At 44.7% G+C, this 24,603-nt stretch overlaps 1 protein-coding gene across 2 annotated transcripts in view; it reads right to left on the reverse strand.

Moving 5' to 3' along the window:
- The window catches only part of AMBRA1 (autophagy and beclin 1 regulator 1), a 193,082-nt gene that overhangs the window by 106,572 nt on the left and 61,907 nt on the right, over window positions 1–24,603 (reverse strand). For both annotated transcript variants that reach the window (XM_024214879.3, XM_024214870.3), the window contains exon 9: window positions 17,656–17,838. In XM_024214879.3, the coding sequence (XP_024070647.1) occupies window positions 17,656–17,838 (183 nt within the window). The remainder of the gene's footprint in view (window positions 1–17,655; window positions 17,839–24,603) is intronic.

Below are 24,603 nucleotides of genomic sequence, written 5' to 3' on the forward strand. Positions count from 1 at the left end.
AAACCATGCTGGGAGCTTGGCAATGAGCGAAGAGAGGCAAAACTAGCTCAGAGAGAACCCCTTAGACCAGCAACATGGAGGCATCCACTGGAGTTAGAAGCTGCTTTTTGCAGAGGAGAATCGCAGTGAGAGAGAAATCAGGAGGCGGCACCCTGCAAAACTCTGCATCTAAAAATATTTCTCTAGCAGGTTTTAAAGGAATGAGAAATTAATTCAGGCTGGCAGAAATAAAGGGAGAAAAAAAAAAAAGAATGCAAATGCCCATAGCCACCTCTCCATGCAGGTTCAGAGACCTAAAGCACCACAGTGACTAATAATTATTCATTTTGATTTTTAAACTGCATTCTGGATGCTGCTGGCACCCATGCAAATATCATAAAAATAATTCAGTGTCTTAAACACAAACTTCAAAATCCAACCAGATACCTCAGAGCTCTCCTACCATGCCACATCAACCAATTCATTCCTCTCTCCTCCCCGGCACAGAAATAGCTTGAGAGAAGAGACAGGCCTTGTAATGTGGCCTGAAAGTAAAGAAACAAGAGTTCTAGTGAATTGGCAGGTAAAGCAAATCCTACAGTTTCAAACCACCTGCCCCAAGTGTGCCCGGACTCCAGGTAACAGGATTTGGGATAAAAAAAGAAAAGCAGACTATATTCCCAAAGAATGCTGATGATTCCCATTTATTGTAGTCCCTGAAGAAAAAGAACAAGATGATTAAAGGACGAGATGGACAGCCTAGGGGGAGAGGAAAGAAGAGGAATATTACAAGCAGACACCATCTAGTTAGATCTACTAATTTACAGAATCTTTACCTAATCCCATGCTCATCATCACATATTGAATGCCTCTGTGTTACCCGAGCGCCTTCATCTACTGCTGAAAAGCTGGAGCAGCTGGTGTTACCCTGATGCTAGCTGAAGATTATTCCTGCACCTTCTAAAAAGGAGATAAAAAAGCCTACAGATTGGTAAAGATGGATGGTGCTTCCTGTGTTATTTCTGTACCATATATGCTCCGCTTACAGAGAGCAGATGTTAACACGACTGCATGCCAACATGAAGTAGTGCTGCAAGGAATGAAACAAGTTTCCAATAAAGTTCTCCAAAGTACTAGTGGGACTTTATATTCTATAACAGTAACTTGAGTTCCATCTCAGCTTTGAATTTTCTGTCTTTGTGTCAGCTACTTATTAGACTCACCAGCTACCATGGCTGAGCAGCAGGAAGATTTACAATGCTCAGTTTCATAGCAAAACGCACAACTTGAATAAGTGGATCCCTTCTATATAAAAAGCAGTTACTCCCCTGAAATCAACCCAATATCTTCCCTGCCAAAGAGGGGGAAAAAAGGAAACAAAAAGGTGCTGCCTTCCCCAGTGTCAGGATCTGGGCTATATAACAAGGCCATGCCAACAAACAACAAACAATGAAAAATGTAGCTGAAGTCGACGTACTTAGATCTACTTACTGCAGGGTCCACACTACGCTATGTTGGCGGGAGACGCTCTCCCGTCGACTCCCCTTGCGCTTCGCGTTCAGGTGGAGTACAGGAGTTGACAGGAGAGCAATCTGTGGTCGATTTAGTAGGTCTTCACTAGACCCGCTAAATCGATCACTGATGCATCGATCCCCCAGTAAGTGTAGACAAGCTCTGCTATAAACAGATAAAAGCAGATTTGAAAAAACGAACTACAAATTCATGCATGTAAAGAAGGAAATTAGTTAACTTACCAAACTCAGCCATTTTTTAAAAAGCATTAAGAACTGGGCAGTTACCAAGACACTGGAGAAAAGCAAAACGTAATCGAGATCTTCAGGAAAGGGAAGAAGAGCGATCCTGGTAATTACTATCCTGCACATTTAAGTTCATAGCTTAATAAAACAATCAAATAGAAAAAAAAAAATCTCTAAAGGTTTAGGATGGGATTGACAAAAGCACTCTACGTTGGTCTAACTGCTCCCATTGACTGCAATGGGACTAAAATTAGGTCAACACTGAACACTTCTGAAAATCCCATGTTAGTTTATTAGGAGGTATAAGCAGTAAGCAGAACAGACTTATAAATATCAAATCATGCCAGACAAACCTAATTGCTTTTTAGAGAATTACTAAATTAGCAGATCAAGACAATGTGGTAGAGGTACTAACTAAAACCCTTATTTAGAGCATTTTATACTGTGTTTCACAAAATCTAATTTAAAGAGTTAGATCAAATTCGTTTATAATGTAATATTTAAATTTCAATCACATGGGTAGGAAAGTACTTAGAGGTTGACAAAGAAAGAAGTGATAAATAATTGGTGAAGTAGGCACTGGGTTTGATTTTATCATCTTTGGTTACATTGTGGAGCCCGTGGGAAATTTATGTATTATTTCTACAATTATATGTGCCTCAGTTTACCTGCTTGATATTATTCTTTATGACTGCATGGAGTTAAATCAAAGGTTTTTGGTGGAGGAATCAAATCAGTGATAGAAAAAAGTCAGGATATAACAGTTCCTGAACAGAACCCTGGCAGAGCTATTAACTGGGAAATACCCACAGCAAGTTTATTTTTCCAAGGTCCAAGCGTAGGATCAAAGGGACACTAAACTATTAAAGACTCCTGCCTAGAGAGGAAAGAGTATGAGTGAGCAGCTGAATCTGGAGGTGACTCTCTGACAGTGAGACATGGAGTATGCTTCAGGGGCTGACTGTCCCAGTCCAGGAGAAGTGTCTAGACTGCATGCAACTTACCCAGAACTTGCAAGGAAAGAATAAAGTTTCAGTAAGATTCACATGTGTAAGCCTGCTTTGTTATGTTAATCCATTTCTCCACTACTGTATTCCTATTGAATAATAAGTAGAACTTAGTTCAGCCTTTTCAAAACACTGACCCCACATACATTTTTGAGTACAAAGCTCCTATGACACATGGCCAGAAAGGTTTAAGCATCCTGCAGGATAAATGACCCAAATTCAATCTTTAGGGACATATTAGTAGATAATGTTTGTGTTTGTGTGTGTTTACATATACATTATTAGAGGTCAAACGGTTCCTGTCTATGCTGTAGTCTTAATTCAGAGATCAAAATGAGATCTTAACATTTAAATGAACTATAAATATATTAATATCACTGTATTGATCTCTCTTTGAAATGTATGGCAAATCACCTGCGAATGGTGGAAAACAGGCAATTGCCTTATGTTAATTTATGTAGCTAATTACCGGTGATGCTTAGGAAATAGGTCTACTTCACAGTCTCGATGATTGCCTATTGGTCGCCTAGGAACTCTGAGCTGTCAAGAGAAGGCCTGGAACTATATAAAAGCCCTTGGGTCCTGATCCTTTTTATCTCAGATCTGCTTGTGGCTTTATGCAGGGGAAGCTTACGTCGTAAGACGGAGATCTCCAGTCCCACCTGGATCTCCCTGGATATGAACATTGGACTGAATCTATGGACTAATTCCAAGAACTCTTTGTAACTCCATAGCTCACCATCTCTACTATGAAACTAATCTCAGAACTGTACTCATGTCTGTATGTATACTGATCTTTTAACCAATACTCACTCACTCTTCTTTTTTAATAAATTTTAGTTTCGTTAATAAGAATTGGCTGTAAGTGTGTATTTGGGTAGATGATGTGTCCAATCCTTTGGGATTGGTAGAACTTTCATATTTGACTTGGGTGTCTGGGTGGAAGCCCAAGGCTGGGTTGCTATAAGGGAACTATGTTTTGGCTTCTGTGCAACCAGTAAGGTATTGTAGAAGCTGTTTTGTGGTGGCTTGGTAAATCTAAGTATTGGAATATCCATCAACTTTGGGGATTGTCTGCCCCATTCTTTGCAGTTTGCCCTAATTGAGTAACCTCAGTGTGGTCCCCCTGGGGCCCCAATCACAGCTCCTAAGAGAGAAGACTCCTGCAGGCAGCCAAGCCAAACTGCAAAGCTATGGGAAGAAACAGAGGTGCTGAAGCCTGGAGATCCAGTGAAAGAGTCAGGACCTACCCTGGAGTGAGTGAAAGTTCACGGCCTATCACTAGGAAGGGTGTACTCACAAGAGACTACAGAGGGGTGCAAGGCATAGCACACCCTGTAATCCATGACAAATATGAAGGAAGGAAGGAAATAGCATGTTAAATGAAATGTGTGGATGATACTAAGGATGTGTTGTCAGTTACCCTACATACCCATGCTGGTAAGTAAAGGATGTGCGTTGCATGGGGTGCCACTGAAGACAAATTAACTGCCAATTTTGCCCTGAATAGGGAAAAGATGGAACATCATTGAGGACAGAGAAACAAAGGGATCTAAGGCCTAATACTGCAGGGTTCTCAGCTCTTTCTGGAAGTGCCTTCAACTTTCACTGACTTGCACTTACACGGATCAAAGCCCCTTAGAGAAGAGAAATATGAGCAGTAAATAAAAAAAAAAGTGGAAAAATGGAAACCAACTACACATCTGGAAAAAAATAATCCCAAATATTCAATAAAAGGGAGATAACGAAGAAGCAGAATGCAGAGACATCAATAGGTCTGAATACAGGCAGCAAATTAGACAAAAGTATGCAATACAACATGCACCTGAGATTACTGCACTCTGTTCCCAGTCCCTCAATTTCAGAGGCCTCACAAAATGAAATTAATAGGCAGCAGGTTTAAAACAAACAAAAGGAAGTATTTTTTCACACAAAGCACAGTCAACCTGTGGAACTCCTTGCCAGAGAATGTTGTGAAGGCTAAGACTATAACACGGGGTGGGCAAACTACGGCCTGTGGGCCAGATCCGTGGGGAATTGCAGCCAATGGGAGCTTCGGGGGAGGTACCTGCAGGCCAGGGCAGCGCGCGGAGCCCTCTGCCCCCCCCACCCCCAGAGGCCGCAGCGACTTCCGGGAGCGGCGCAGCATGGGGCCAGGGCAGGCAGGGAGCCTGTCTTAGCCCTGCTGCGCGCCGCTGCCACCCCAGAGCCGCTCCAGGTAAGCGGCACTGGGACAGAGCCCACACCCTGCACACCTCCTGCACCCCAACCCCCTCCTGAACCTGAGCCCTCTGCCGCACCAACCCATACCCCAACCCCCTGCACACCCTGCACCCCAATCCCTTGCCCTGAGCCACCTCATACACCCTGCACCCCTCCCACATCCCAACCCCCTGCCCCAGCCCTACATTCATGGCCCTGCGTGCAATTTCCCCACCCAGATGTGGCCCTCGGGCCAAAAAGTTTGCCCACCCCTGCTATAACAGGATTAAAAAAAGAACTAGATAAGTTCATGGAGGAGAGGTCCATCAATGGCTATTAGTCAGGATGGGCAGGGATGGTGTTCCTAGCCTCTGTTTGCCAGAAACTGGGACTGGGTGACAGGTGATTACCTGTGATCACTTGGTGATTACCTGTTCTGTTCATTCCCTTTGGGGCACCGGGCACTGGCCACTGTCGGAAGACAGGATACTGGGCTAGATGGACCTTTGGTCTCACCCAGTATGGCCGTTCTTATGTTCATGCCCCAAAGCAGAAAGGCGGCAATTGCTCTTGACACAGTTTTGGGCATAGGGACACCCTACCTGAAATACTGCACTTAATTCTGGACATCTCATTACCAGGAAGAACAGATTGTGATCTCTTTGGGCAGGAAGGGTGCACACGTGTGTGCGCGCGCACAGCACCTAGACAGTACAAGGACAGAAATAACTACTAACACCCACAGTAGGTAAAGGGCTAAAGGGATTTAGAAATAAAGAATCACAATTATACATGCATAACTTGGTAAGAAATGAGTAAACAGGGATCAAACATTTACAAGTATTTGAAAGATGCAATAATCATGAAGGAAGGAGAAATATTTAAGGTGAAACATAGGAATGTAATTAGAAAGAATGGGATAAAATTAAGCAAAGTAAAAATTTAGGCTACACCAAAAATCCTTTACTGACAGGGAGATGCATTAGGTCTGTGGAATAAACTCCCAAAGATAGCAGATAAAGCACTAGAGACAGACTGCAGGGAACAATCCTGTCCTGGCTGACGAGATGGAAACTAGCAGAATAGGTCTTTTTCATCTCTAGTGCATGTAACAACTGAGATGGTAGCCAGGTAAAGTTAGTAAAGACATAGTACCTTCCCAGTATTTCACCTCTTTCTTCTGAATGCTAAATATGATCATCTTTCACTAGAAGCTGTTCCAGGGGAAACACCAGAGAAATCCTCATCAATTTATCAGCTAAAGCTTCCTTAAACCAGCAGGATTGTAGATGGCTGGGTTTATTAACAGCTCTCCTGGCGGCCAAAAAGAACACAGCCTTGATTACCTCTCAGAGGGCCATTCAGGGAGAAATAAAATGAGCTTTACAAGATAAAAAAAGCGCACTTCAGAAGTTCAAGTATCTCTGACAAGCACCACATACAAGAGGATTCATCACCTGGTCAAAAGAGAAACACAGCAACAGTTCCCTGCTAAACGCTAAGGATTAATCACTTCAGAAAAAGACCAATTTGAAAGCACAGTGAAACAAACTCACAGGCCTACCATATACATTCTGAACAGGCAACCAGTTGTGTCTATTCCAATCCCACCTGTCACATTGACACATGATTAGGGACCCACCACTGCCTTTTGAAATGAGACTAACCAAATCAGTGGCTGCATTAGTCACTAGTGCTTGGAAACTTCATGGGATAGACAAACTGGCTGTAAATAGCAAAATAATATAAAACCACCACAACCATGCAGGTTGTGTCTGGAACACCACTAGGGCTCTGCCTGTACAAACAGAGCACACCACCCAGGTACCAGCCTCCTTCCAGAGATACAACTGCATTAGCCAAGGTAAAGTTCCCATCAGTAAGTGTGACTGGGAGACCCCACACCAGGTCTATCCCTAACAGCAAGAACATTCACAGTAATTGGTGCTACTCTGCAAGCAGTTTACAGCCCTGCAACATACACCGGCTGCTCACTGTGCACTTTCAATATCCATACTGGACTTAGGGGGTCAAAAATTAACAAAGTCACTTCTCTACATACTGAGCCATTAACAGTCTCCAGGATTCTCACCCAACAGGTGATGGGGGAAAAGAGTTGAAAGTGTGGGAGTCACAGGCAGCAATGGCAGAATATAGACAGGTGGTTACTTCCTGGAGCTACTCTTAGGAAAGAACTTTGTTTTAAAAGTGCCCCATCTTGTTGAGAGTCATCAGAATTGCTCAGGAAGCTGGAGCCATCGACGCCATAAGAGCACTGTTGTCAGGAAGCTCACACTACTGAAGTCTACGTTGATACTGCATGCAAAAACTCATCCAAGCAGCACCCTTGTGGGAGTCAGCATTCATGGTTAACAGGATGCTATTCTACAGAAGCTAACAATGTCCTGCTAATAGCAGTCCCACTGCAAGGAAGAAGTCTTGAACTATCACTACATCCAGGCATTGTCATTGTGCATTAAGACTAAGAAGAGGGGTGCAAGAGTGTAAAAATAAATGCAAAGAATTAGGGAAGACAGAGCTGCAGGCTATAATGAGTAGATCACAGGCCAAATTAAGACACTTCCCAAGCACTAGTAAGCAAAGTTCAAAGTGTAGACTCAGTATCTTTCCCATTCCTCCAGACCTTGAAGGGTTCTTTACCTGCACTGTTTTAAAGGAGATGAATATAATTAATATAAATTGTTGCATGTTTGGTAGTGATATCCCAGTGCTTAGTGTCCAATCCAAAGATCTTTAGTAGAAAGAGACAGAACGAAAACAAAAACCACCACCAAGTCCAAGTTTTTCTACTTAAAAAACTGCTTCTGGGAATGCTCCTCTTCATCAAACCATGGGAAGTAAAGCAATGTGGAATAGGAGTAAGCGTAAATCATTACCCCACTATGCTTCCTCCTTAAATGCACAGCAAGAGAGATAAAGAGGATCTGGGAGGAAAATAGAATAAAAAAGTCATGGACAGAAACATTTTAAGCTCCTGCTTTTAACAGCTCTATCTGGACTGCAGTGACAAGAAACCATCACTCAGAAGAGTATTCGTTGTAGTTATGCCAGTAAAAGTGATCACGGACAATTTGCAATTGTTACATCTACGTCTCCTGCAGAGAGACAAGTAGTTAGGAGCCATTAGGAAAGGAATAGATAATAAGACAGAAAATATCATAATGCCACTATATAAATCCCTGGTACACCCACACCTTGAATATTGCATGCAGTTCTGGTCACCACATCTCAAAAAAAGATATATTAGAATTGGAAAAGGTACCGAGAAGGGCAACAAAAATGATTAGGGGTATGGAACAACTTCCGTATGAGGAGAGATTAAAAAGACTGGGACGATTCAGCTTGGAAAAGAGACTACTAAGAGAGGATATGATAGAGGTCTATAAAATCATGAATGGTGTGGAGAAAGTAAATAAGGAAGTGTTATTTATCTCTTCCCATAACACAAAAACCAGGGGTCACCCAATGAAATTAATAGGCAGCAGGTTTAAAACAAACAAAAGGAAGTACTTCTTAACACGATGCACAGTCAACTTGTGGAACTTGTTGCCAGGGAATGTTGTGAAGGCCAAAACTATAATGGGGTTCAAAAAAGAATTAGATAAGTTAAGGAGGCTAGGACCACAAGTGGCTATTAGCCAAGATGGTCAGAGATGCAAGCCCCTGCGCTGAGTGTCCCTAGCCACTGTTTGCCAGAAGCTGGGAGCGGACAACAGGGGCTGGATCATTTGATGATTACCTATTCATTCCCTCTGAAGCACCTGGCATTTGCCACTATCAAATGACAGGATATAGGGCTAGATCAGGGGTTCCCAAACTTCAACAACCTGTGAACCCCTTTCACTAAAATGTCAAGTCTCGTGAACCCCCTCCTAAAAATGAATATTTCCAGGGATTTTCTCCTTTATCTGAGTATAAATTATAAAAGCAGTGATCTGGGAAATATAAAATTTGTTTTTATGACATGCATATTACACACTATTTATTATTATTTATCATTACAGTATTTTTATTACATTATGAAAATGGCGACACTCTTCCAATATCTCACTTTCGTAGCTTGTATCACTTTGAATAAGCCTGTTATAAGACAAGGCTCCTATGTTTCATCAAGGAGTATCAGATGTGAAACATCATGAAGGTATTTAAGAAGCCAACTCAAAGAGTTCCTCCTACACAAGCATTCAGGTCTTGAGCAGTCCAGGCAAACAACGCACGTTACAACAAAGCTTAAACTTGTTCTTCATAATAATTTTAAAAAAACAATACTAGCTGCCTATTTAATTTTAAAAACAGCAAAAATGTCCACCTCCCTTTCCATTTCTTATAAGGAGTCTTGAAGTTTAAATCTCCTCAGTGTGATAGATATGCTTGCTTTGATCTGCTTAGCTCGTGGAAGTCCAGTGGCTCCATGCTGCTGGCCCCGTGCTGCCCAGGGTCCCTAGGACCAGCTCTGTCCGCCATTATGGAATTTTTTCCCCGAGAACCCCCTGTAACATTTCACAAACCCCCAGGGATTCACGAACCCCAGTTTGGGAACCACTGGGCTAGATGGACAATTGGTCTGACCTAGTATGGCTGTTCTTATGGTCTTATGTAATAGCTAGTTTCTTTTTTCATTTTATTTATATGGTGGTCATATAAGTTCAACCATCCAAGATGACACTTCTTGTTCTTGCATTAGAGGTCCTACAGATCACAGTCCCTTCTGGCATACTTCTCAGAACTGGTCACCTTATATATCCTCTTGAGAAAGAGGGGATCTCCTGATCTTCCTGGCTGAATGTTTAGCCAGCCATACATCTTTCCCCTTTGTGTGTGTGTAAATAAGACGACCAAGCCAACTTCACAAGTTTACTTACAAGCTGGCCTGGAATGGAGAAGTCACTGAGACAAGGAAGGATGGAAGCTCCCAAACCAAACACTTTTACCTGAAGACAAGACAGTAATAATCTGCTGTGCTGCTCACCGAAGTAACTACCCCATACCTCTACCAGTGCATGTAAATTCATGTTCTCAAAGGCACTGGAAATCTGAGAATTACAGAACATCTCCACGTAGGAAAGGATAGAGTGGCATTGAATGTAAACCAGTTCTCTGCTTTATAAAATCAAGGTCAAAGCGTGCAGCTCTCAGATCCTAAAGCCTCCTGTTTCTTTATGAAAAGATGATAACTGTTGGAGGAACTCTGAGATGACTCTTTTGGACCCCAACGTGAGAGGTCAGTGAGGCTGTCAAGAACGGTGGAGAGAAGGCAGGTAGGAGGCTGGAGGCCTTTGTTGAATGGAAAGGCCATGGCTTATCCTACATTGCCTAGAGTGTTTATTTTAAACCTGGTGCAAGATAACTTGCTAAGAGACTCACAGGTCTGGGAACCAAATATTCCACAGCTGGCCTCATTATAGAAGAGAACCAAGTAATCCTTGGTGCTCTGAAGCACGTGAACATTCTGAAGAAGGCTCGTCCACTCTGCAAGTCAATAGGTAGCTGTCATGAACCCATGGTCTTACCGACTGGGGCTGCCAAAGACTCGCTCCTGCAGTGCACACATACTGATCACAGATCTCTGTCTAGGCATTTCTACTGCACTTGCATTGAACTGAAAAACCTAAATACCATGATGGGACCTAAGGTCAAAGAGCCCAGTCCCTCTCCTTGTCCATAGGAGATATTGCCGAGGACTACTCATTTGTGTCACAGTCACAGACCAGAAGGGATCTTTCCCAGTACTGATGGGAATTGTTCAGCTTTACAGTCTAATTTACAGGATTTAGGAGGGAAGAAACAGAGCTAACAGTGAGCAGTGCTGGTACAACGGTGACCTCTTCCTCTGGGATGAATGGTACCAGAGTCAGAGTAGAGAATGGGAGAGATAGCATGCATATAGAAGAGGAGAAGGTACAAACACTAAACAAATGTAATTGCTGAGCTCTTCCCAATCTATATTCTAACAGGCAGCCGATTTTTGAAGGCAGACAGAGGGAGTCAGCCACAATCACACCTTTAGCCTTGGCTTGAAACCCTTTATTAAACCGTGGTGAAGCATTTCCGTGAAGGTTTTCACACAGAGCAACATACTGTCCTAAATATTTGCCTTTCTGAAAAACACAGAAAATCTGCATTCTGTCCCATGCTTGCTGCAGACAGAGACAGGGAGATAGATGGCAGAAATTCAGGACATGAAAATATTTCTGCATATGAATATGGCAATCAATCTGCACTGCATGCAAAGTTTTTAACCTGCTGGTGTCCAAGGAACCCCAAGAGCATTGCCCACTGCAAGGATGACTCCCGTGTCAGAACTGCTCCAAGCCAAAGGAAATCTCCAAGAGAGACCTGTTCTCTCTTGTGCAAGTCAATTTAAGGGATTTTAAGCCTGCAGGATTTACTGGAATCAATAACAAGGACATCTTCCCTCATTAAATGTACCAAAGCATGCGCCTCATTCCAAGAATGCTGAAGGATTGCAAACAAGGCTGGGACATTAGGGAGCCCAAGATGGATGAGGGCTTGTCTACAGGGAAAACTTTTACCAGTTATACCGCCATAATTGTATCAGTGTAGTTCGATAGTTATACCAATAAAGCCCCACATAGACACTCCTATTCCTGAATCAGAGAGGTTCGGCATGGGAAGGTGTAACAAGATAACTATATCAGTTTAAATTCACATCTTAGTTTATACTGGCATAACTTTCCTGTGCAGACAAGCCCTGAGCTTACAATTGTCAGTTGTACTTAGTATGGAAAAGTATGCTGAAGCTGAGAGGTTAAACATGCATTAGTGGGTGGGTATTAGTGAGTGGGAAGTGAACAGAATCTGTCTTAGGAGTAAATCCCAACAGGGTTGCACAGGAGAGAGCGGGGTTTGGGGGCAGGGAGGAGAAGGTGGGTACTGGTGGCAATTCTACAGGGCCACAAGAGTGTAAACTCAGCATTGCTGGGGAACAAGTTTCTTGTGGGCCAGCAAATCTGAAAGCGCACAATAAATACACACTTAAAACCCTGCAAAAGAGTGAAGGGGCTGAGCAAGGCCTGGGCCTCCAGAGCCCTGTGCAAATATGGAAGGGGTGAGGGATGAAGTAACTATTGTGATTAATGTGCACAAGCCTTGTCAAGTAGTGTCAGGCTAAGCAGTGTTAGGCCTAAAACTTCCGGAAGTTGTAAGAAGCGAGTACAGTTGAATCCTGCAAGCATAAGCATAATCTAGCTAGGAAGCTTTATAGGAAGCCTGGTAAAGATAGATACAGACTTGTGGTTACTATGCTCTACAACCAAATACCTCTTTAAGCTGACTCGAGCATTTTTGAGTCTAGCAAATTAACCACAATTAGCCACATAGAGAAGAGATGAGCTGAGCACAGGTGCACAGTTCATAAGATCAGAACAACCGCAAATACCACACTGAAACGTTTGGCCACCTTCATTGGTTGACCTGTTTTGAAACGCGGCCAGCAAATACCATATAAAAAAGGTGCAAAGACACAAGTGTGTGTGTGTGTGTGTGTGTGTGTGTGTGTGTGTGTTGACCTAAAGGAGATCACTCTTTGTCAGGCTCACATGCACCCCTGAACCAAAGGGACTTGCGCTTCACCGACTATCTGTGCCTGGCCAGCGTAGGAAATGGTCGATTGAAAGGTAATGTATCTTTGGAAAAACACAGGGTAAGGTTTTGGACTAAAGAGGTCTGGTTGTGCTCCAACTAGTTAATCTTAAGTCTGTATTAATACTATAGTTTAAGTATATTAGTAAATTGTTTAAGTTGTTTAAAAATAGTAGTAGTCAATAGTTAATCAATATATAGTAACTGTATATGTTTTGTGCCTTGCTGAAAACAGGTGCAGCGCTGGTGAAGCTAGTAGTTTATAATTCATAATAGCTTTGCAAGTCGCTGTGCCTGTCTTCAGTATAAGTTACCATCAAGTTTATCATAAAAGTCAATAAAAGTTTATAAGTTGTTATATAAGGTTATAGCTAGGTTAAGGTTAGTGAAATATAGTTAATCAATGTATTAATATTGCATATGGAATTGTATTTGTTGGGGTGGTTACGGTACATGTGAAGTTGCTAGGCAATCAGTAATAGTAGCGTTGCATGTGCTTGTGACTATTTTCAATATTATTTACCTTTTATATGTGTACTTATAGGAATAGGTAGTTAATGCATAATATTACTTGTACTTGTGCTTGTCTCCAGTATAACTTGCCATTTGTATTAATCCTCACTCAGTGCTGGTCTTTAATTCTGTTTTTCTTATTCTGCCTTTGTTGCCTTTATAATCGTAAGTCATTTAAAACCATTCTTGAGGAATAATTAGCTGTTTAGTTTCTCTTTTGCGGACACTACTCAACCTCATTACATCTGTGTTGGGTGGTGGGAAGTAGCGATCACCCAGAGCCCCACTAGGGCCCTGACGTGAGCCCCCCTAGGTCTCTGATGTGTGCCTCCTCCCTCCATTAATCTCCACAACTATCACTGCCTGCTCATAGACCCAGATCCAGTAGAGCACACGGGTACTAACTATCACATATGCCTCCTTCCCCAGGATCCCTAAACAAAGAATAAAGAGGGGGAGAGAAATTTACAATCTGATTCATCCAGAATAGAAAGGACAAGAAACCAAGTCAGCTTGCTAGCACTTCAGGGAACGCTCTCTAGGATTCCAGAAGTAAAAGCAAGCCACTGAAAGCTGAAAAGCATGGTGGTGAGGGAAGGGAAGGATAGCGATGAAAGTACTGACCTATCCCCATCTTTCTCACCCATCACAGAGGGAGGGAGAGAGAGATGTGGTGTAAGGTCTGAGGCCTTTTTTCTGCAGCCACATTAGGACAGCAGTAGTAGGGTTACCATTCGTCCGGATTCCCCCGGACATGTCCGGATTTTTGAGCTAAAAATAGCGTCCGGGGGGAATTTGTAAATGTCCGGACTTCCCCTCCCCCCCCCCCATGCAGAGCGCGCACGGCTAACAGGGCAGCCGGCCGGATGGTGCCACTTACGTGGGGCTCCGACAGCCAGAGAGAGCCCCTCCTCCTCTCCCCTGCAGCAGAGATCACTCCGTCCCTACCTCCCTGCATTCGCAGATCGCCTCCGGCAGTCTGGAGCTCCTCCCCCACTCCTCCTCCCCTGCCAGCCAGCCTGCCGGGACGAACAGCTCAGGCCGTTCCTGAGCAAGTTCACAGAGACATTAGGCGAAGGCCAACAACAAGGGGGCCAGGGGGTCGGAGAAGGGGCAGGGAGGTTTTGGATGGGGCAGTCAAGAGACGGGGGGGGGGGGGGGGGGGGGGGGGTTTTCTGGGGGAGGGTGTGGATAAGGTTTTGGGCAGTCAGGGTACAGGTAGGGGGTAGGGTCTCAGGAGGGGGCAGTTAGGGGATAAGGAACAGGGAGGCTTAGGTAGGGGGTAGAGTCCTAGGGGGTCAGTTAGGATGGGGGGAGGGTCTCAGGAGGGGGCAGTCAGGGGACAGGTAGGGGATAGGGTCCTGGGGGCAGTCAGGGGACAAGGAGCAGGGAGGCTTAGGTGGGGGTGGAGTCCTGGGGGGCAGTTAGGGGCAGGGGTCCCAGGAGGGGGCAGTCAGGGGACAAGGAGCGGGGGGGAGGGTTGGGGGTTCTGAGGGGGGGCGGGAAGTGGGAGGGGCAGGGGCGGGGCTAGGGCAGGATGGGGGCGGGGCTAGGGCGGGGCTCCTCCTGTCCTCTTTTTTGCTTGCTGAAATATGGTAACCCTAAGCAGTAGCTATGAGCTAAAAAGCAGGTGGGGGGGGGAGGGGGAATAAAAAAAAAATCACATCCTCACATTCCATCTAAAATTATATTAAAACAATGAAATATTGGGCTGTTAAGAAGATGCTCCTGTCCTAATAGTACCCACCATCACCAGATAAAGAAACAGATCTTTAAACATCTTAAGAAAACTTTGATAGCATTCTGTCAGGCAAGGAATCACTTATTAACAGTTGTGATTGTGAAATCTATACATCTTTATTGTTTTGCCTTCATGGTTCCTACTTTATTGTTTATCGATATGATTTCTGTCTGGTTCTTTGTTTGCCTGTCACAACTAATTTCACAAGATTTAAATCAATTAAGGTGGTGGGGTATGGTTGGTTAAAGAATTGTTTCACAATATGCTAGGATTGGTCAAATAATTATTTTGTAGTACTTTAGTTTAAAATGATTGGTTAAGGTATAGCTAAGCAGGACTCAAGTTTAACTATATAAACTGGGGTCCAAAAGGAAGTTCCTTGGAACCTAATTCCAGGACACAACCCAGGATCAGAGCTGCCAGACTCAACCCCCTGCCAACCATATCAGGCAGAAACTGGAGGAGCCCCGGACAACCTGATCCCGATTGGCCACCAGGAAAAGTTAATCTGCCTTATTGGCAGTGGTGAGCACTGTAAGCTTAGCGTGTGCATTCTGCTTTGGTAATTGTTAACAAATAGAGGTTAAGACTATTAATGTGTAAGGCACTTTCACTGGTAAAAGGCCACACAACCCCCCAGAAGAATACGCCCCGAGTCCTAGGAACCGGGAAAGGGTGGGGGTGCCTAATTTAACCAGGTTATGCCTTGAGCCCACAGAAGGATAAAGGTGGAGTGCCCTAGAGAGTGCGGGTAACAGTGGAAGCTAAACCAGCTCAATAAGAGCAGAAAAGGGAAAGATGAATCAGGAAAGGTAAAGCAAAGAAGGGACAATTGGAAAGATTGAAGGAAAACAAAAAAGGCTTCACTGCGAGAGGTCAGCGGACAAAACTGAAAGATGAGTCACAAGGCAAATTCCAATGCAAAGGTCCCCACGCTAGGTCCCTGTTATCAGCCAGAGAGACAATGAAACAGAGGAAAGAAAGGCAGAAAATGTCCTTAAGATGCAGAGGGGCAGAATTCAATATGGAACATTCATTCCCAAAAAGGTTGGTTAGCACAGAGGGAAGAAAGACTCCTCAGCATGAAATGAAAGGCGGCCTCAGTGTGCCTGAGTGAATTGCTTCCCCGAATGGGCTCTGGAACTGCGTGAATATTATCTACAGGGGAACACATTTCTCTACAGGTATCGGCTTTGCTGTGTGAATGGAGAATGTACCATCCATTTTCACCAGCAGAACCACCTTCCCCAGAAGATGAATGGGAGGCAATAATGGAAATACTAAGGGCTGTGTTTGCTGGGCTCTCCCCTCACACAATGGGCCTGTGAGGCTGTCACACTGATGCTCCTCCAGCCTGCAGAGTTGCTTAGGGAAAGCTATTAGGCAGCTGACACTTCTGCATATCTCCCCTCATTTACATCTTACACAAATAAGGCCACAATGAAAAGAGAAGATGCATGCACTCCCCTTGCGCTTTCGAGTATTTAATTGCTGGAGTGTGAAATGACAGCTCCACTGAATAACATTTCAGAAAAATTCTGCCACCCCCTTAATCCTCACCAGGAAAGGGATTTATCTGCTGCTACTTTGGGAGATGTAAATTCAATACTGTCCTTCATAAAAGGGGCTTCACCTTGAATCAAATGACATGGGGCATGCTGCTACCCCAGAAGGTGGTGCTGTAGGAAGTGAGGGTAAGAGCTCTGACAGTGGGAGAGGTTAATCCTTCTGATGCCAGAAGGAGACACTGTTGAGGACAGTCTAGAAGCCCAGGCCATTGGAGTGCTCACAGCTCCCACAGTCCCAATACCCCTGAGCAGATTGTTTTGTGTGGGGATCCTGTGCTTGGAGAACATAAGTGTGATAAGGATCAAAATAAAAGTGGATACTTGCAACAGCTGGGAAAATTCTACTTCGAAATGGAACAAATAATGAATGAATGAAAAGGTCACAAGCAGCAGGGCAGGGAATGCAAGATAGACCTTTCTTATCTCAATGCCTCTGACAGTAACTGACACCCAAACTCTTTGAGCAACCCACTACAGTTAGTCAGATGCCTGAGTGAAGAACCTCACCCTTCCATACAGTGGAAAGAACTTGTTGCAAGTCAGTTTGTCAGGGCCACACCACAGTACAGTCCAACAACACAGTTCCAAGCAGAGGCTTGCATGGAACCCAGCATAGGGGATTAAGAATGGAGGAAGGCCTCGTCTAAGAGGAAAACTACTCAGCAGAAATAGTGAGAGAGAGAGAGAGAGAGAACCAGTCATCGTAGAGGTTTGCTGTCTTCAGCTCTGACTGGAGGAATCTCTCTTTCTGCCACACATTGGTCCATTTATCATCTGTACTGAAGTCAGGGTTCAACCTTATAACCCCTGTGACAAGGGAGCCCCCCAAAGCTGTCTCCATAGCTACAGTAAATGGAGAATGGAAGCACATGCTGACTATTCTCTCCCTCTACTCAGCTCAATGAAGCACTACTGTCTCCTGAAAGATCTTCCTTGCTCCTACTCTGCTACAGCTTTGAGTTCATGTCCCTCCTTGGATTCTGCCCTTGACATGAAGGACAGGACAGGACAGGATCCTGCTTAACTAGAACTCCAGCAGCAAGTCAGCTGGAGGCATTGAAGTGAAGTAGGCAGCTCAATTTGTCTCTCATTTATTTGTTATAAAAGTTCAGGGGACTGATTAGTGATAGATGCTGCTCTAATTTCTGATCAAATGGCCTAAACAAGCCTGAGACAAGTTTGCTTACTGAGCAGTAGGAACTTATAGAGCAGCCATTGGGTAAACAATGTGATGTAGTGGGAAGAGGCAGGGTGCACACACTTACTCAAAGTCTTCAAACTCCAGATCATTTCCCTCTACAGACGGGCCTTGGTTCTCTGAGGTGGAAGCAGACGACGAGGAAGAGCGGAGACGATTCTGTTGGTAACGCATGGAGCGCTGGCGAATACTGTCCCTCCGGGAAAGATACTGGATCATTCTCTGGGCATAATATGCTGCAGGAGACAACCTGAAAAAGGAAGAGAGAAAGAAACACGTTATAACCTGTAACTTGAGGACCCAAAGGAGCAGAGAATGAGAGTGCAATCCTACTTTTCCTGTTGAAATCTGGTGATCATGAGGGAAAGGACATTGCACCCCATATACAATGGCTGGGAAATAAGTGGTACAGAGACAAGCAAAAAATAGGAAAAGAGCAATGGAGAAGAGTGCAAGGAAACTTTCCCTTTAAAGATAAGCCTTCCACCTCATTCTCCTGCTGGGGGACAGACACAACAGTATCTGCAGACAGCACCACTGATGGTTAACAGACACTGTTTTTTCAGATTCCTTGGAACATGCGCTTTCATTTATCACCACCTCAGCTAACTAATTCCAGCAGAGGGCTCTGAACAACCACCAAGAACCAAGACCATTCATAAGAAGGACCCTGCTAATCAGTTCTGAGGGGAAAGGCAGCAGCAACCTTCAGATGAGACATTAAGCAGAGGTCTGTGCCTGCTGCTAGTCGCCACAATACAAGGTACAGGAGGAACTTAATTTTTCACGAAGAACTGCAAACAAATACTTGGTTGAAGGCCCTTTGATTAATGACCTGGTCAATAATCAAACAGATTTTATCAACCTAGGCTGTGCAAAGTCTGTAGATGGAGACTGATAGGAGTTTCTAGACTCCTGGGATACAGGTTCTTGTTATTGTAAAGCACTTTGGGATATCGAAGAATCAGAGCAGGCTGCGCAGCGGGGACAGAGGGACGGTGAAGAAATTTGGCAGCATGTGACCTCCAGAAGAAGAAAGAGGAGCGTCCATGTAACAGCAATGGAGATACAGGTGAGCAACCGTTTTCATGTTCTCTCCACAGGTACTAATGCGGAGAGTGGACTAGATGATACATCTGAGGGAAGGGAGCAGAAGGAGACTCCACCGATTGGAAGGCATGAGATGCACTGTCCTAGGGATGGGGGTTCCATGACCACCGCTCCCAAGAGAAGGAGGCGGGTGGGGGTGGTCGGAGATTCCCTCCTCGGGGGACTGAGTCGTCTATTGGCCACCCCGTCCGGGAAAACCGAGAGGTCTGCTGCTTGCCAGGAGCTAGGATTCACGATGTGACGGAAAGACTGCAGAGACTCATCAAGCCCTCGGATTGCTACCCCTTCCTGCTTCTCCACGTGGGCACGAATGATTCTGCCAAGAATGACCTTGAGCGGATCACTGCAGACTACGTGGCTCTGGGAAGAAGGATAAAGGAGTTTGAGGTGCAAGTGGTGTTCTCGTCCATCCTCCCTGTGCAGGGAAAAGACCTGGGTAGAGACCGTCGAATAGTGGAAATCAAAGAATGGCTACGCAGGTGGTGTCAGAGAGAAGGCTTTGGATTCTTTGACCACGGGATGGTGTTCCAAGGAGGAGGAGTGCTAGGCACCTAACGAAGAGAGGGAAGAGCATCTTCGCAGGCAGGCTGGCTAACCTAGTGAGGAGGGCTTTAAACTAGGTTCACCGGGGGAAGGAGACCAAAGCCCTGAGGTAAGTGGGGAAATGGGATACCGGGAAGAAGCAGGAGCAGGAGAGACCAAGAGGGGAGGACTCCTGTCTCATACTGAGAAAGCAGGACGATTAGCGAATTATCTTAAGTGCCTATACACAAATGCAAGAAGCCTGGGAAACAAACAAGCAGGGAGAACTGGAAGTCCTGGCACAGTCAAGGAACTATGATGTGACTGGAATAACAGAGACTTGGTGGGATAACTCACATGACTGGAGTACTGTCATGGATGGATATAAACTGTTCAGGAAGGACAGGCAGGGCAGAAAAGGTGGGAGTGTTGCATTGTATGTAAGAGAGCAGTATGACTGCTCAGAGGTCTGGTATGAAACTGCAGAAAAACCTGAGAGTCTCTGGATTAAGTTTAGAAGTGTGAGCAACAAGGGTGATGTCATGGTGGGAGTCTGCTATAGACCACCAGGGGGATGAGGTGGACGAGGCTTTCTTCCGGCAACTAACAGAAGTTACTAGATCGCAGGCCCTGATTCTCATGGGAGACTTTAATCACCCTGATATCTGCTGGGAGAGCAATACAGCGGTGCACAGTCAATCCAGGAAGATTTTGGAAAGTGTAGGGGACAATTTCCTGGTGCAAGTGCTGGAGGAACCAACTAGGGGCAGAGCTCTTCTTGACTTGCTGCTCACAAAGCAGGAAGAATTAGTAGGGGAAGCAAAGTGGATGGAAACCTGGGAGGCAGTGACCATGAGATGGTCGAGTTCAGGATCCTGACACAAGGAAGAAAGAAGAGCAGCAGAATACGGACCCTGGACTTCAGAAAAGCAGACTTTGACTCCCTCAGGGAACTGATGGGCAGGATCCCCTGGGAGAATAACATGAGGGGCAAAGGAGTCCAGGAGAGCTGGCTGTATTTTAAAGAATCCTTATGGAGGTTGCAGGAACAAACCATCCCGATGTGTAGAAAGAATAGTAAATATGGCAGGCGACCAGCTTGGCTTAATAGTGAAATCCTTGCTGATCTTAAACACAAAAAAGAAGCTTACAAGAAGTGGAAGATTGGACAAATGACCAGGGAGGAATATAAAAATATTGTTCAGGCATGCAGGAGTGAAATCAGGAAGGCCAAATCACACTTGGAGTTGCAGCTAGCAAGAGATGTTAAGAGTAACAAGAAGGGTTTCTTCAGGTATCTTAGCAACAAGAAGGAAGTCAAGGAAAGTATGGGCCCCTTACTGAATGAGGGAGGCAACCTAGTGACAGAGGATGTGGAAAAAGCTAAGGTACTCAATGCTTTTTTTGCCTCTGTCTTCACGAACAAGGTCAGCTCCCAGACTGCTGCACTGGGCAGCACAGCATGAGGAGGAGGTGACCAGCCCTCTGTGGAGAAAGAAGTGGTTCGGGACTATTTAGAAAAGCTGGATGAGCACAAATCCATGGGGCCGGATGCGCTGCATCCGAGGGTGCTAAAGGAGTTGGCGGATGTGATTGCAGAGTCATTGGCCATTATCTTTGAAAACTCATGGCGATCGGGGGAGGTCCCGGATGACTGGAAAAAGGCTAATGTAGTGCCCATCTTTAAAAAAGGGAAGGAGGAGGATCCGGGGAACTACAGCCCAGTCAGCCTCACCTCAGTCCCTGGAAAAATCATGGAGCAGGTCCTCAAGGAATCAATTCTGAAACACTTAGAGAGGAAAGTGATCAGGAACAGTCAGCATGGATTCACCAAGGGCAAGTCATGCCTGACTAACCTAATTGCCTTCTATGAGGAGATAACTGGGTCTGTGGACGAGGGGAAAAGCAGTGGATGTGTTATTCCTTGACTTTAGCAAAGCTTTTGATACCGTCTCCCATAGTATTCTTGCAGGCAAGTTAAAGAAGTATGGGCTGGATGAATGGACTATAAGGTGGATAGAAAGCTGGCTAGATCGTCGGGCTCAACGGGTAGTGATCAATGGCTCCATGTCTAGTTGGCAGCCGGTATCAAGCAGAGTGCCCCAAGGGTCAGTCCTGGGGACGGTTTTGTTCAATATCTTCATTAATGATCTGGAGGATGGCGTGGACTGCACTCTCAGCAAGTTTGCAGATGACACTAAACTGGGAGGAGTAGTAGATACGCTGGAGGGTAGGGATAGGATACAGAGGGACCTAGACAAATTAGAGGATTGGGCCAAAAGAAACCTGATGCGGTTCAACAAGGACAAGTGCAGAGAGTCCTGCACTTAGGACAGAAGAATCCCATGCACTGCTACAGACTAGGAACCAAATGGCTAGGCAGCAGTTCTGCAGAAAAGGACCTAGAGGTTACAGTGGACGGGAAGCTGGACATGAGTCAACAGTGTGCCCTTGTTGCCAAGAAGGCTAACGGCATTTTGGGCTGTATAAGTAGTGGCATTGCCAGCAGATCGAGGGACATGATCATTCCCCTCTATTCAACATTGGTGAGGCCTCATCTGGAGTATTGTGTCCAGTTTTGGGCCCCACACTACAAGAAGGATGTGGAAAGACTGGAAAGAATCCAGCGGAGGTCAACAAAAATGATTAGGGGGCTGGAACACATGACTTATGAGGAGAAGCTGAGGGAACTGGGATTGTTTAGTCTGCAGAAGAGAAGAATGAGGGGGGATTTGATAGCTGCTTTCAACTACCTGAAAGGGGGTTCCAAAGAGGATGGATCTATACTGTTCTCAGTGGTACCAGATGACAGAACAAGGAGTAATGGTCTCAGGTTGCAGTGCGGGAGGTTTAGGTTGGATATTAGGAAAAACTTTTTCACTAGGAGGGTGATGAAGCACTGGAATGGGTTACCTAGGGAAGTGGTGGAATCTCCTACCTTAGAGGTTTTTAAGGTCAGGCTTGACAAAGCCCTGGCTGGGATGATTTAGTTGGGAATTGGTCCTGCTTTGAGCAGGGGGTTGGACTAGATGACCTCCTGAGGTTCCTTCCAACCCTGATATTCTAGGATTCTAGTATGAAAGAAATAATGAGAAACCAAATGTCTATTCACTTGTGCCTAGCAGTCCCCCCCACTGCCATACCATAAGTCCTGAGCACGCATAAATGCTTCTACACATAACCAGCACCTGTTACAGGCGGACAGGGAAATGACTATCCACGTCCTGGTAGTCAAGACCATATGAATAGCTGGCCAGAAGGAATCTCATTTAGCTGAGCCTAGCAATGAAATTCTCTTTTCACTAGGAAGACCAGTGAGACAACTAGGGCCTTGAATCACCCTTCCAGATGACAGACTAGCTTCTAGTGATCTGTACTCTCCAACACTCCCTACTGGATACCAGCCTGCTTTTCTGTCTACATATGCTTGATTAGACAATCTCAGGAGGCCAACAAAACACAACTTTTAGTGGCCAATATATGTAATTCAATATCTGTAATCAAACAGTAATAATCCAGATTTCTTCCTGCAGCACTTGATCCAGAAGAGGAGGTGAATTTAGTAAGTCACTGGGGTAAGCAGGAGGGTCACTTCAGAGCCCACAATAGATGAACAGTGCCATTCACCAAAAAACATGACATTCACACGAATGCCAAATGGAGTCAAAGCTCAACAGCTCTCTCTCACTTTGCAAACAGAAGGGCTGAGGTTTCACTCAGTGAGGGTAATCTCATCAGGTAACCACGGCATTTACCAACTCAGATGGATGCCTCAACGTTAAAAAGCCTTGTGTGTTGTAATGATGCTCATTTTGTAATATGGTAATGCCATTAACTAGAGAGCTCTGATGACTATATTCCTGTATAATGTCTCTTTAAACAAAAGCTCACTGTTGTAATGATTGTTTTGTTTCTGATAGTTATATGGCAAGGATTTATAAGCTGTTAATACTTCCTAAATAAATATTTTTTGGGGGGAGGGGGAAGCAACAGAGGTACATGTGATTGTTCTAGTACAAAGATTTACTAGGGGTACAAACCTTTAACACCTCAAATACTTAAATAACCATCTCCCTAGCATACTGTTTATGAAAATGCCTGTTTATTATTAGAACTGAATTATTGACTATTTGGGATTAGATTCTCACTCTTTGCCTGGTCTGCACTGGCTGCCCTGAACAAACTGTGCTCAGATTTCTACCTAGTGCAATTCTAAAGTGTCTCCTATGCCCTTAAAGTTCACTTTGCACTTCCAGCCTCTCTCATCCCACTGAATCATGGAGAGAAAAATCCTCATGCACTCATTGGAATGCATTTTATTTAAAATGGGATGGGGACTGTGGCGCTGGAACATTTTAAATAATGGGGGCGCTGAAAGCCAACCCCCTTGCCCCTGTCCAACTCAGAAATGGTTACAAGAAAAATAAAGATAAAATGTTTACTAATGCCTAACAAACTATATTGGAGTCAAGCAAAGTTTCTCATCTCATACTCCAGCAGATTAGTGACCAAATTCTCACATCAGAATCTTTCCCCCAGAGTCTAACACCTGCTTCCTTTGTCTCTTCAAGTGCAGTGAATGTGACGGGCAGAGAGAAAGAGAGGGGTCCCTTTGGGTGCTTTCGCTCCTTTTTATAGTTTCAGTCCCCGTCTTGAAAAACATTTCCAGCCAAGAACCAGGAGCCAAAGAGAGTGGAAGGATAGTCCCTGCTGTTTTTTTCACCCATTTGAACTTCCTTTCTCTTCCCTTCATGCTTGATGGCGGTGTTTACTGCTTAAATGTAAACTAAGCAGAGCACACATTCCTTTGTTTAGGACAGACCTGTCTGCCAACTTCTGTTTCGGCAGGGATGTCGGGTTTGGAACATGTTTAACACCACCATACAGGGGGATCTTATAACTTCACATACAATGTTGCCACACATATTTTACCAGGACAACACTGACCAGCAAATTATGAGTTTTCAAATGATATCTTACAAGGCATATTTTGTACAAAGATTATTACAATAGCGTATAGGATGTGAATAAAGGGGTGTATTCTGTCAGAGCCCCCTAGAAACACACAAACTTTGTAGTAGTCCACAAGACAGTAGGCTACTTTTGACACCACAGGATCCAAATTAACTCAGTACATGAGGTGCATATGGATCACACAGATGCTTGCAGTGAATGGACTCCAATTACCAACGCAGGTGGCAGACTGAGAGACTGCATTGCTGGATGTGTGACAACAATTGTTCAAGCTGCTGACTGTGAACCCTGAGGCCAATTTCAGCAGTGCAGAATCCAGCACCAAGCAGCGTAGTCTAACAGCGTAGACTACAGCATGGAGCAATGGTGCTGACTGATGAGGAACCTAGAGGAGGAGGGTCTGAATGGC

Source organism: Terrapene carolina, unplaced genomic scaffold, assembly GCF_002925995.2.
Source record: "Terrapene carolina triunguis isolate 2854851 unplaced genomic scaffold, T_m_triunguis-2.0 Scaffold96, whole genome shotgun sequence".
NCBI lineage: Eukaryota > Metazoa > Chordata > Testudines > Emydidae > Terrapene > Terrapene triunguis.